Below are 13,978 nucleotides of genomic sequence, written 5' to 3'. Positions count from 1 at the left end.
TCTTCTCAAGGAATATCAAACAGCTTAAGTCCAAATATTTGAAAATGTTTGGCCAAAAAGTAAGCTTCAACTGAACTTCAGATTTCAAAGTGATTCAGGCTTTTAGGAGCAGTTTTAGGTGTTCACTTTGCTTAGCAACAAACACAATGAACCACATAAAAATTTATCATTAAACTTGTGTAGGATTTCCATTTATGTCAGGCATCTCTGAGAAACAGAACTGTTCACATGTCACCAACTGCTGCTCAAAGCTGAGGCAGTTATCAAAACACCAGAATATTCCTACAGTCCGTGATTTTGGGGGTGTGCCACAGAACAATGAACATTTCTCTGGAAATTCATACCTAGAGGGCATCATATCTCTGAAGTCTTCTCCTGGAGGCCAGTCCTTAAGCTTCAGTACCATTGGCTCTCCCTCTTCTGTTCTCAGGCGACCTAATTTGAAATATTCACAAGTCTCAGTTTTTAATAGTTGTAGAACTCAGAATCTGAAGAATTACGATAAAGAAATCCTTCTCAGTCTAAAATCATGTTCATTCCACAACTTTCACGTAGAACTGAAGACATACAAGTTCCTCTGACACCAGAGTAGGGCATCACTCTCATGACAAACATGTTACAACAGGAGATGTCAGACAGACAAGCAGCCCTTACTGCTTCCCTGCCCAAGCACTTCCCACAATTCAGCTCAGAAACTGGTTTGAGGCCAAAAGCAGCTGATGAAGCCAAATCTCTTCAAAGATAAGTAACAGAAAAGAAAGGTGTGAGTCTTTCACCTCCCACTCTTCTTGCCCTAAGCACAAAACTCCCTGAGCTTACAACTGATTTAAACAGTAAAGAGATCCTTAGATAAAGATGTGTAACAGACACAAAGTAGAAGCCCAAATGCAATGGCAACTGTTAATTCTCCTGGAAAACCTCAAGCTCACTGCCCCTTAATCTATTTTTATACAAAGTAACTTCAGCTCCTCAGAACAAAGTAGCACCTTCAAGTTGAAAGAGCAGAACCCATTTAACCTGTGAGCACCACCCCTACCTGTGCTCATCTGTTTCACTCAACTGGAAAAAAAAAAAAAAGCTGGCAGATACCTATTTACTAGGAAGATCTTAAATTTCCTTCGAATGTTTTCCCAAAAGACTAAAGGCAGCCAAACATACTCCTGAAGGAGAGTACTTCACGGGAATGAGTTTTTATCCAGGCCACAATCCTACAAGCATAAATGTCTGCAGTGCATCCTCACCAAACTGCCCAAGGTGAGGAGAAATCCTTGAACATCCTGTACACTGCTTATGGATCACAAATCTGTGCTAAGGGCAGAATCATTGCTGCTGAGTGTTCTACCTACTGGAACAAAGAGTTACAGTACTTACTTGAAATATCTTCAAAACCATCCCAGAAATCCCCTACAGTAGCTCCAGTGATGATTTCATTGGTCCTGCAGTTAACCAGATCTACTTCCTGTTGGCCAAATTCCTTCCTAAAGGACTCTGGTCTCCAGAGGTCTGCATTTAACTTGTGATGCACTCCTGACACCATTACAGGCTGGAAAGCAAAAGAATATATTCTGAAGAATTATTAAACACCAAAAATTCTACAAAAGCTACAAGAGAGTAATACATAAAATACACTGTGCATTTGAATGCAGGCATTTTGCAAACTAAATGCTCAGTATGCCCTACTAGAATTCTGCTTTAATGCATCTGAGCATTCTCTGTTTCAAACTGAGGCAGCTTTTTATACAGAGCCATAGCTTTTTATATATAGAGCCATAATTGCAGCTCTGTGCTTAGAAACAGATTTAGACAGTAAAACAGATCCTTAGATAAGGAAGTGTAACAGTGCTCATGTCACACATTTGATGAAGGTTTAATGTTGCTTATCAGTACAGTAATTGTAGCTGTGCTTCAAATAAAAGACAAAGCACATGAATTGCAAATGGAAAAAGCAGGGAAATGAGGATACCTGTCCCTGCTTCCAGCACTCCCTGAAGACATTCCAGTTGCTCTCATTGTTGGGGTCCTGCAGACACAGCAGGCGGTTGTCACACAACCAGTAGTGGGGTGTGTCAAAGCCCATGATCGTGGGCTTGATGGTCAGCCCTTGAGGCTTCTTAGGCAGGTCAGTAATGGCTCTGTTTTGCACCAGGGAAGCAAAAATGTCATCAAGGATTTTGGGTGTACTCTTCAGTCCATTGTCTGTCTGATAAAACACATGAAAGAACAACAACAAAAAATTAGTGCTCTTTTCTGTTGCCTTATCCTGCAGGCTTTAAAGAAAGTATTTGCCACTTCAAATATTTTTCACTTGAGATCCAATTGTGCAGAGAAACCAACAACAGCAGAATTCTGCTGTCTAGAAATGCACCATCATTAAATGCCAGTGCCATTCCTTACACTTTATCTACAGAATTCTGACACAATTTCTGCTGATTTGCATCTCAGCAACACTGCAGAAACCTAAACAGGATTTGCTTTATATCAAAGAGCAGAAATTCAGTTTTGGCAAAGAACTCTCAAGGCCAGTATTTTTCCCCACCACTCTGAAGTCACATCTGTAAGATCAGACAAAGCCCAGAAACATCTGAAGTGAACCAGGCTGCAAATGAGGTAAGGGTAAAACACCACAGAAGGTTCTTCCCTCCATCTGCAAGTTCACTGGTGCCTTTTTTTTTTTTTTTTAGTCTAAAAGACATCCCAATCAATGCAGCTGCCAGACTCTACCCTAAGGAAGTTCATCTGCTTTGTCCCTTAGCTCCCAGGTCCTCACCAAGACTTAGCACCACTAACTAACTGAGCACTCAAACTGAATTAGTCCTTTTTCCCAAATGAAGACAATTTTACTGTGACAAGAAAATCAACGGCCTGTGGCAGTTGTTCACAGGTTTAAAACAGAATCTAAGCCTGGGATCAACTCAAATTGTAGGACAGAATTTTTCCTGTACCTTTCCTGCAGAAGAGTTCAACAGGTTCCTCAAGAAGCCCGTGTTGTTGTTGCTCACAGGGGTTAATATTGCACTGTTGAATGTCTGCAGGGCTGCAGCTGGCTTGGCTAAGCTAGGGAGTGTCTGAAGAGGTTTATTTTCATTCTTTGAAATTGGTATGAGAAGTTTCTCTGCAATGAAGAAAGGAAAACCATGAGAACGCTTTGAAACTGTGAAAATGCTTTGAATTTTTTTCAAGACAATATCCTCCTACATGCATACATGTACATATGCACATGTATATGCATATATATAAATCTTCTCCCAATACATGCAGATAAAATATTTCTTTCACTTAACTTTCTTCAATAAACCAACATTTTTAAAATCCCACATTCTAAAAAAACCCAAAAAACCAAAACCCCCAAACAATACGAATTTTCAAACTGAGCTTTCAAGAATACTTGCATCAACAGGATTTTAATCCAGTTTTTGAAACAGAATATGCTAACTCTGCCAGGCTTTACTCCAAGCCACTGAACACTCATCCCAGCAGGCCAATGACATCACTCTCAGCACAAGATATTGCTGGGTCTGACCTATATTCTTCTGACAAACAGCCACAAAGGGGTTACTCTTCACTGGTTCTGCATGTACCTTTGTTTTCTTTATTCACGTTTCCACTGGTTAGGTTTGAAAACCAATTTAAGGAAGGAGAAGTATTTACAGAAGCAGTTTGTTTACTTCCAAGTGCTGATTTCAGAGGAGGAGGATCATGTGTAGTGACTTGTGGGCTCAGGACAAAACTGTTGTGTTGAAGGCCAGGCCTGTCCCCAGATGCCAAGTGCTGAAAAAGCAAAGCAATAACTTGTTTAAACACAACCACACTCTACAGAAAGGGAACACAAGCAATAGCATGTCCAAACCCATCCTTTAAACAATAAAATGGTTTGGCCCTCAAAACGTGTGATCTCCACCAGAGGTCAGCATTGCAGCTCAGGATCAGGAGATGTCAGCTCAGCAGGATTTGGGATCTCCCGAATTTAGGAGCAGCCAGAGCCCATCACCCCTCAAGACAAGCACAGAGAGCCAAGTTTCTCAGGTGCCTTTTCTGGGATTGCTTTGGGAACCAAGTGCAGTTTCAACAGCAGTTCTCACATTTCTAGTCATAGCTGATGCTCAGGCCAGGGCTAAGCTGGAGCTGCAGTTCAGAGGACTAAAACAGACATGGAGCATCCCTAAATTTCTCTCTTAGGCTGGCAGCAAACATGCACTCACCTGCCAGGTGTGAGCTACACCTGCCTGAGTGCAGCACTGGCCTGGCCAGCACAATCCAAGCACAGGATTGTCCATCTCCTGTGCAGCTGATTTAGCTGGTCATTTGGAGGTTCTAGGAACAAACTAAACAAAACCACAGCTTTGCCCTGGGATTCCTGCATGACTGGTGATATTTTCTCTCTGCTCAAACAATTTTCAGCTAAGAATGGTTCTGCTCTTTCATCTGCCTATCATTACATTCTCTATTTCACCTCTCACTGACTGCTGATGCTTGGCAAGGATTCTAAATATGACATCATACAAAGTGCTTTAACCTTTAATGAGCATATCCTCACACAACCAGTGCAGTAACTTTATAAATATGTGTAGATAAATTTAATGCAGCTCTTTGTCCAGAATCACAGGAAATCTTGATTCAGAAGACTGAAGCCAAGTCAGTTGAATGCTAACTTTTGATTCACATAACTATCTCCCACACTTGAAATCACTGAAATATTTTTTGTCTCTTCTGTTCATTGCTTACACTGAAATCAAGTCCAACCTGCTTCTTACAATTAAGGTAACATTTATTTTTAAAATAAGGCTATGAATAAGCATCTAACAAAATTAAAATCACTTTATACACCCCATTTCTTGTGAGATACTTCCAAACTATGCTATTAATTTGTGCTCTGTTTTCAAAAGCAAAAAAATACTACATCCATTTATAAATATATGTATCTTGTGGGGTTTCCTTTGTTTTGGTTTTTTTGTAATACAGAGAAGCAAGCCTACCAGATTGCCAGAGAAATCACTGAATCCCCACACTCCTCTAAAAATCAATTTTTTTAGCGTTTAGTTCTTTTATGAATCCCAGTACTCTTCCACTTTACTCAATCTTTTAGATGCTGCATGTATTATATCTCCAGGACCCAAGGAACAGCCTACACTTCACTACCATTCCCTCTCTGTTCATTTTCTTCTCTTAAGGGATCTCTCAATCTAATCCCATTTTTGCTCTAAAATCCTCACTGAGCCTTTTTCAAGGATAAGTCAGCTACTGAGGCCTTAGCATCAAAGGGACACAATGAGATTTCCCCAAAAACTTAAAGAAGAGCTTGATCAGAAAGATGAACAGTGAATACAAATTGTCCCTATGTGGCGGGGTTATCACAGGGGTCAGGGCTAGCAACCTACAAAGTCAATTAGCAGTGGCTTCAGGAACATGCAATAGACTGACACAAACTTAACTGCACAGACAGAGGCAGTAACAGTACCTGTTTAGAATCCTCCTTTAGAGCTGGCTTTGATAGTGCTTTGAACTGCTTATTTGCACAAGGACAATTTGCCTTTATTCCCCATTTTGTTCTCACGGAGTGAACGATGTCACCAACGTCATAGAGAGCTGAAGGGAGAGAAGCACAAAAGAGCTCACATGTAATCACAACATCCAGCAGTCACCAGGACTTTTTAAGAATTTGTGTGTTGTGCAGCTAAACACTAATGTGTGAATACTGTTCATCAGTATTCTGCTACTTCTTTGTAACACTATTTTATTATCTTTGACCTTTAAACACACATGCTATTCCTGTCTTTGGATAATAAATGTTAAGCTTTTACCAACTTTACTATTAAAATCAAACCTCACTCAGTGCAATATCAACAACACACAAAAGACAGCAAAATCCTACAGCACATTTTAATGTTAATCAAATATTTCCAATACCTTTTCCAGGAATTATTTGTGTAGGCATTAGATTCTCTGGTTCATGTGCCTGCCCCTTCACACATTTAAACCAGGAGAAAGTATCTGAGTCATCATCTGTAAAACAAAACCATTACAGTTTTTTGTTACTGCTCTGGAAAGCCACATATTTGACTATTATTGATACATCCAACCACAGGCCTACAACACATCCTTTTGGTTGGGAAGACTTTTTTTTTTTGGTTAATTTTTTTGGCTCATTTCTTACATCCAACCACAGGCCTAAAACAGGTCCTTTTGGTTGGAAATGCTTTTTTCAGCTTGTTGAAGTTGTCATTGACTTCCAAGTCCAACACAGATTTTATTTCCCCTCTTGCCCCTTTGTTTCAGGTAGTAATAAGCACTCCCACCTTCATGTGAGCTTTTTTTCCTCATCCTGTAGCAATCCACACACACCCCAAAGCCACACTTGGAGCAGACCCAGTGCAGGTTGAAGATGGTGGTGTCGCACACGTCGCACATCTCGCGAACGCCGCGCACCGCGCGCTTCCAGGCCACCTGTCCTGCAGGCAAGGACAGGACAGTCAGAATGTTAGTGCCAACAGATTCAGCATTTGCATGGTAACTACAGCCACTTAAACTACAGTGATGTGACTAAGACTTGGTCTTGTATTGGGACTCCAAAAAATGCTTTTGTTGCTACACAACAGTCCAAGCAATTGAGACCAGCTCACTTCCTCCCGTGTAGCACCAACCACAGCTTTTACTCCTGACACGCGTCTGTCCAAGTTAACAAGCACATTCCTGGCATTCGCCTAAGTGGAAATCCCACAGCTACTCCAGGAAATAAATTCAGGTACTGCTGGCAAGTTAAACTTAATGTGTAGCTTGCCACAACCAGCTTATCCTTGCTCTCTAGTCAGCAGCATGGTGGGCAAGTAGCTGTCTTCCTCTGGGGAGGTTTTAGGTGTATGTGTTTGTCTGACCTTCTCAGAATGGTCAATTTTCTTCTCTGAAGCACTCACTGCTGCTGTTCAGGTTTCCTAAGTACCCACTATATTCCCCCTTCCTCATCCCAAGCCACTTCTTCAATCCACTCAAAACATCCCAAACATTGACAATATCTTGCAAAAAATTACAAGCCCTTCCAGGGCTGTATTATTTTTCTGCGAATCTGTGATTATGCAAGAATTATTTTAGCTTGCTCTCCATTTCCTTATGTTGCCAGCTAAAAAACTAGACAAGACAAAAAGCACACACCTGCCTCCTCCTACCACCTTCCACACTTGGAACTTCTCTGAAACTTTCCTGCCCACAATGTTTCTTAATTTTAAAAGCGAGCTATGAGAGACCATGTCCTAATGCATGCTAAGAAAACCATAACAGCATCCAAGACATCTGCTGCTCTTGTTCTGAATAATGCCCATTGACTATGTATGGAACAACACTGGAATAGCTCAGCACAATTTGTTCTTAAGTAGGAGGTAAAAATTGTTTGACTACTTGCTTCAGAATTCTTCCAAGAGACACAGGTCTAAATATCACCAGCTCCATTCTTCTCTGCCTTTTAAAAACATGCACTATATTTATCATTTTCTAGGTCAACTCTCCAATTTCCCCCAAACAGGATGAAGGTTTTTTTCTTATCTTTCGAATTCCATTTCCTATCTTTTCTGAATCTTCTCTTTCTACTACTCCCATTTTTTGGTTCCTCCTTTGTAGTTTAATCCTGTTTCCTTTAGGCATTTGGTAGCCAAGGAACAACTTGACCTAACAAGCTGTTCTTTCTACACTAGTCAATCTTTTACTTCACAGGGAAAACACATTTAAATTTACCATAACTTCAAGCCATGGAGGCAGAAGAATCTCCCTTTTTCCTGTGCTGACTGAGCACTCTCCCACTGTACTGTTCAGAGAACACCACATATTCAGACTGTAAATTATTCTTTCCTGCCCAGGGCATTCAAAATAACCTCCATATTAATGAAAGTGGGTTCCCTTACTCTCACCAGTCAGGGCAATAAAATCAAAGATGAATTAATGAGACTTTGCTCCTTTCAAGCCAATTCCAGAACTTACACATGTCTGTGCTTTTTAAGCAGAGGATGTTTCTGGTAGCTATGCCAACAGATGCATCCTCTGCTATTAAGAAACACCACAACTTCCCTTTGTTTCATGAATTCATCCAAAGCTTCACCCTTCCAGAAGTGTTTCTGTATTCCAGTCTACACATCTCACTCTGGCTACAGATAATTTGGTTCCACAGACCTGAACATGTAGCAGGTCAAGAGAAGAGCAAAGCTTGCAGATTCCAAGCAGCTCAAGATAAGACCCCTACAGTGAGTATTTCTGGAATATCTCAAGTCTTTCCCCCACTTCTGAAGGGCATTCAAGCTTGTTCAGCTCTTTTTCTTCTTTCAGGACAGTGGAGTGACTGGCAAACTGAGAGGATCTTTATCTAATTTCAACACTCCCAAACACAGCAGGCAGTGGCAGCCTCCTAAACTGTGCTGTACCCTGGTCATGCACTTAAAATCCAGAAAACAGAGTTTTAGAGTCATTCTGCTCTGAAAAGTGATTATATGTAAGGTTGTAGACTTCCCCATTTGTCTGCTCACATTTCCTACAGAAATATCTTGATGTGGCCAAACCCCTGTGTCTGGGGGTGCTAAGTTTGCCCTGTCTACACTAATTAACCTCACCAGTCAGTTATCCCATCACCAGCACTCCTCTGGTCTATGCCCAGTAGGGCTGCACACAATCACTTCTAAAAGTGCTACTGGAAACTTGCAGGGGGAGGGAAAAAAAAAATTTTACTGACAGCACTAGGTCCATGATGCTGTTATAATAAAATAGGACTAAAGCAATCTAACAGAACCATGTGCAAAGTAAAATCTTTATTTAATTTTCACACCAAGAATAGATTTTGTTGTCAGCCACCTGGTAGTTGACTTGATTTTTTTTTTCACTTTGTAACAGGAAAAGTAATTTGATAAATTGAGAAACAACTTCTGACAAAGAAGGGTGGAACTGCCCTTCCCTTTCCCTCTCCCTGTGAGAAGCAAAGAGTTGTTGACACCAGTTCACAGTGGCTCTTAACCATTCCCACTCTGAAAAGAGAGACACTCAAGTCTTATATGATATTTCCAAATATATGCAATTAACTTTCTCATAGCAGCTTAAAGCTTCACACAAAGCAGTGAAAACACAGATGATTTCAAAACAAATTGATCTTACTGTGTGGTTCAATTGTTGACATGACTTCCTTTTCAGATATCACCAGCTGGCAGAAGTGGTCTCCAATGTTGGCCAGGATGTACTTTGCTGTGTCCAGATCTAGACCCACAACATTTTTGGATAAAGGCAGCCACAGGCTAATAGCCTCAGGGTCATACTTATTTGGAGTTAAGAAACCTTCCTCACGCAGTATTCCATGCTTATTAAACTGCAGCCTGATGAAAAAGGGGGAAAAGGAGAAAAAGCCCTCATCACCTCAAATGCTGTACTGGTTTAAATTCATTCCAATCAGTCAATGTTTGAGTTGCAAGTGTATGTACTGTATGCCAATGAATTTACTCAAAGGTTACAACAGACATGGGTAAACATACTGGTCACTAACATTAGGCACATTCAATGCACTGCTTGTCTTAAAGGAAAAAAAGACTGAAAGCATACAGATTTTTAGTCAGGAAATCTACCTTACAACAAGTGGTTCTTTATTCACACAAAACTAAATCAGGTTTACAATTTTTAAAATGCACTGGCATTAAGGGCACATCTAGAGATGGCAACAGCAATAATTTTATCTAGAACTATATACAACTCTCAAGAGAAGTTAGAATGCCTTAAATATAGAATATATTTCAAGTAACAATTCACTTGGAAGCAGCTGTCAAAAAGCATCAAGCAAAATTTGAGTAAAATATATTCTTGAGTGATTCTGAGTAGGTGGAATGAGATCTATATTGCTAGTAGTGTCTAAAATGGAAAACATGAAGAGGTCTGTTCAAGAACCTTTTTACTGGATGCTGAAGAAGGAAGGTGACTTCTGATGACAACATGTGCTCACTGGAGTGTTAGGTGTGCCATGAGAACACATGCTGGCAGCTACTGTCATCAGACAAATGCCATCTCCAGATTTGTCAGATTGCACATTCAGTGAAAAGGGATAATTCCATCAGTTTCAAGTTCTAAACCAAAGGATTCATGTGATTTGAACTGCACTGCAAGTCTGGATTGCTACCCTGAGAGGATGAATTAGCCTACTCTGTTGTTACCTTGGTCTCACACATCAGATTATACAAAGATTTACTCTAGTAAAATCTCTAATCTGAAGATAAATACCAGATTAGTAACATGTGTATTTTTTAAAATGTTTAACAACAAAACTGAATTCCAGTGGGTGCACAGATTAAAACTTCCATGAGAAGCTTAAATGTTCCCAGCTGAAAGCCCATAGCCACTTACTGCAACTCTTCCATGGCTGTGGGTTTATGGCACACATTTCAGGTGTCCAACCACTAAACTTTAGGAAACCTGCATGGAATCTACCCTCTCATTAGTATCTCCAATTCTACTGAGCTGTAGCACTCAAACTAAACTCATGTTATCCTACTGGCACTCGGCCCAGAACAGCAAAATAAAGAGCTCTAAGTCCTGCCAAAATATTTTCTGCCCAAATGAAGCACTTGTACCATTTCTAAGGGCTAAAAAACCATTGGCAGCCACTCATTAGTCGGGTATATTGGGTCTTATAGCTAAACACCAGCACTAAATAGCTCTGAAACAGAGACCTCCACAAGACCATTCTGGGTTTTTTCACCTTTGCCAGGGTGTTGATGCGAATTGCTCTCACCTCCTGAAGTGGAAGAAGCGGCAGAAGACGGTGGAGTCTCTCTGCTCCTTGTTCTTGCGGTAGCTGTCCAGGCGGCACTCGCGGCACTTGTGCAGGTGAGGGGCGATGTTGTTGCAGGAGCCGTCCTGCACAAAGGCCTCCCCGCTCTGCTGCAGCTTCTTCACTTTAGCAGCATCAGACAAAATGGACTTGCGGACAATGACTGCAGGGAGAGCAGCCAGAGTTAGAAAAGCTGAGTTTTTCTCACAGAAGTGGCAGCAAGTATTTTAGTGAAAGAGTCACATTGACTTTTCCTCTAAGTTTCACGTTACACTGAAACTTATGCTAAAAGTTATGCTAAAAATATTTGCAGTTGGCAGAAACCTCTTCTGCAGTCAGCAGGAACTGTCTCAAGCTGCAGTTCCAGTGAAGTCACACAGACTCTGTGGAACCAAGAGCTCCTTCCACTTTTTCAGAGGAGCATTTTGAAAGAACATCTGCTTTTAAAGGAAGTTCTTCAGCCAGAGCTGGAGCCCTGAGCAACCACATTTCACAAGAAACAGGGACAGAGTACCACCAGCCATTTCTCAGTCCTGTTTTCCCCCTTCATGATGCAACAGCTTTCAGCATCTTACTGTAACAGATGCCAAACATTTCCCTTCCTCCTACACTGCCAGTGAGGCCTTGCAGGGGACACAACAGTGACTGCTTGGCTGGCTGTGTATCCATGCTAATTATGGAACAGCACATGGTAATCCAAGACCAAGCAACAAGAGATAGAAAAAAAAAAAAGGAGGTGGGTATGTGTAGGGGGATTCCCAGAATCCTGAACAATCAGCAAGACCACCTGAAGCACAGCAGGACACATGACACCAGGAGTCCAGCTCCTTAAACAACCACAGCCTTTCCTCACCTGTCCCATGTGAAAACCTGAGGAGCTCACCAAATGGAAAAGAGGAACAAGGCAGGTGGTTTTGGGCTCAGTGGGTTTTAATTTTTGGTGGTGGTGGGTGGGTTTGTGTTTGTTTTGCTCTCGGGACAGTTTTTAAATCAAAGCCCCTCTTGAACAGAGTTTTAATGAGGACAACTTCCATCCCTCACCATGTTTGTAAAATTTAGGACCATTGCTAAAAGGTAGGCTCATTATGCCATCAGCATCTCTATTCCAAAAAGAATCTTGATTTTGTAACCTCTTTTGCCATTCTGTTCTTGCATATATTTTGTAACAACTTATTTCTAAAAATTAATGATTAGTCCTTTTCCCTTATCAGGAAAAGGTGTTTCTCCAGTTAGTTGCATTCCTGTCTTAAAAGAACACACAAATGACTCAAACTCCTGATTTACTCACACAATTTAAATTACTAATTTTGCATATGTAACAAATTACCTACTTCTAAGTCGTTAGAAATTACAAGGACTTTCAAATGACAGGAAGTTTTAGGAACACTTACTGTTATCCTGGACCTTGGCACTTCCAGTCCAAAAGCTTTCACTTTCACTTTTATCACAAAGGATCTCATTTGAATTTCTTCTAATAAAAAACTCCATGTCTGCGAGTTCATCAGTCTTGTTTCCTTTGTGGCTGCTGTGGCTGTTGCAGCTGCTTTGTGATTTAACCCCACACTCACTGAAGGACAGAAGATGAGCATCTGAGGTTGAGGGTCTGCAATCTAAAGTTCTCTGCAGTTCAACAGTGCCACTGCCTCTGGGTATTGCTATGGAAGGGTTGGGATGCTGCAGCTGCTTTATGGAAATGCATTCCTTGGGAAAGTTTGGTGTGGCCTTCATAAAAGGTTCATTAGTATTCTTCAGGTTGGTTCCCTTTTCATTAGCTGAATCAGTCAAAGATGAAGACCTTGAGGTTTTCAAAGAGGTATATTTACCATTTTGCTCACTGGGATTTTGTGTTTGTTCTTTAGACATAAAGCCCACTTTAGGAAAGGCTGTCAGCTCTTCTGTCAATGGTTTAACTCCAGTACTAAGACAGGAAGGATGAGTTTCTGGTAGGCTTCGTCTACATGTGCTGAAACACACCATGCAATAATTAGGAAAAAAAATCCCCACAAACAGGTCAAACAAATCAAAATATTAGCTGCTCAATCTAGCCAAAATCAAAGCTTGAAAGAAGAAATTTAGTTATTTAATTATGTGCTTTGAGTTCTGATGTGTGAGTATCTTACATTTTGAGTGAGGCTAAATAGATGTGTTTTTCAGGTGTTTTATCTGGGTTTGATTTTATGTAAGAGTTAGAACAATAAAACTCTACACCCATGTAGGCACACACAAATTTGAGTATTTGCTGCTACTCCACTTCCTTCTCTCACAAATAAATAGTTGCTTTCTCATTTCCTCCAGGCAACTGCTAAATAACCAAATGCATTTCATTTGCATGTCTGTGGCAAGATTCTTGAGGAACTTCTGACTGGCACCACAAGACAGTATGCTGGAGACTGTAAAACCTCTCACAAAAAAACCTTTTAAAAAATCATATTTTCCATATTCAGCACGTGAGAGAGACAAAACTAGCAGAAAAACCCCTTTTAGCACATCAAAATTGGGTTCTCCTGTCACACTATTTCTACCATTACATCCATTTTGTGACAGAACTGGGGGTAACAAAAGTCCAAAGGCACTGGTGGTCAGCAGAACTGTAACTGGGGACCTGTAGCTGATCTGCAAAAAAGCAGACACCTGTCTGAACAGGTTCTTGTCTTCTTGGGGGCAGGGAAGGAATGCATTTGACAAAGCAGGCACCACACCTGTGTATCCTTTTACAGACGGGGACAATGAAACAGCGACACTAGCCTGGGACACTGAAGGGCCACTTCCCTAAAGTTAAGTAAGAACAAGGCCTTAGGAAGTAAAAAACATATCCAGGGCAGGCAAATCTAACACTTTCCTACACTGGCATTACAGAAGAGAAGTTACTACAGCTCTTGAAAATGATGTCAGAGTTTGTTGTGCTAAGAACAGAATTCTTTTTGGAGGTAAGATGTCTGTATAAGCAGAAAACTGTTTCCTTACCCCTGAGGAGTCTCTGCACCAAGGTTGGGTGGTGAGTTGGCTGGCAGGGGTAGGCCTGGGTGCCTTTGGTCTTTATTTGCAGGAGTACATCCCAGCAGTGCTTCACCCAGCACAGTTGGTACTGACTGCACGTGTCCCTGACTGGGAGAAACCTGCAAGGGAGATTTTAACAGTCAGGAAAATTCAGGACAACAAATTATGGCTTTGCAGGGTTCAGCCTGAAAGGAAAAATAGAGT

At 41.0% G+C, this 13,978-nt stretch overlaps 1 protein-coding gene across 1 annotated transcript in view; it reads right to left on the bottom strand.

Annotated features, from left to right (window-relative positions):
- The window catches only part of KDM3A (lysine demethylase 3A), a 28,767-nt gene that overhangs the window by 4,571 nt on the left and 10,218 nt on the right, over window positions 1-13,978 (bottom strand). Inside the window, exons 8-19 of the mRNA XM_059845392.1 lie at window positions 13,742-13,893; window positions 12,169-12,740; window positions 10,739-10,940; window positions 9,121-9,335; window positions 6,294-6,446; window positions 5,905-6,000; window positions 5,456-5,583; window positions 3,579-3,768; window positions 2,943-3,112; window positions 1,964-2,200; window positions 1,372-1,543; window positions 345-435 (exon numbers count right to left, since the gene is read on the bottom strand). Of these exons, the coding sequence (XP_059701375.1) occupies window positions 345-435; window positions 1,372-1,543; window positions 1,964-2,200; window positions 2,943-3,112; window positions 3,579-3,768; window positions 5,456-5,583; window positions 5,905-6,000; window positions 6,294-6,446; window positions 9,121-9,335; window positions 10,739-10,940; window positions 12,169-12,740; window positions 13,742-13,893 (2,378 nt within the window). The remainder of the gene's footprint in view (window positions 1-344; window positions 436-1,371; window positions 1,544-1,963; window positions 2,201-2,942; window positions 3,113-3,578; window positions 3,769-5,455; window positions 5,584-5,904; window positions 6,001-6,293; window positions 6,447-9,120; window positions 9,336-10,738; window positions 10,941-12,168; window positions 12,741-13,741; window positions 13,894-13,978) is intronic.

This window comes from Haemorhous mexicanus, chromosome 4 (assembly GCF_027477595.1).
Source record: "Haemorhous mexicanus isolate bHaeMex1 chromosome 4, bHaeMex1.pri, whole genome shotgun sequence".
NCBI lineage: Eukaryota > Metazoa > Chordata > Aves > Passeriformes > Fringillidae > Haemorhous > Haemorhous mexicanus.
The sequence above is the reverse complement of the archived record's forward strand: the minus strand, read 5'-3'. Positions and strand labels throughout refer to the sequence as shown.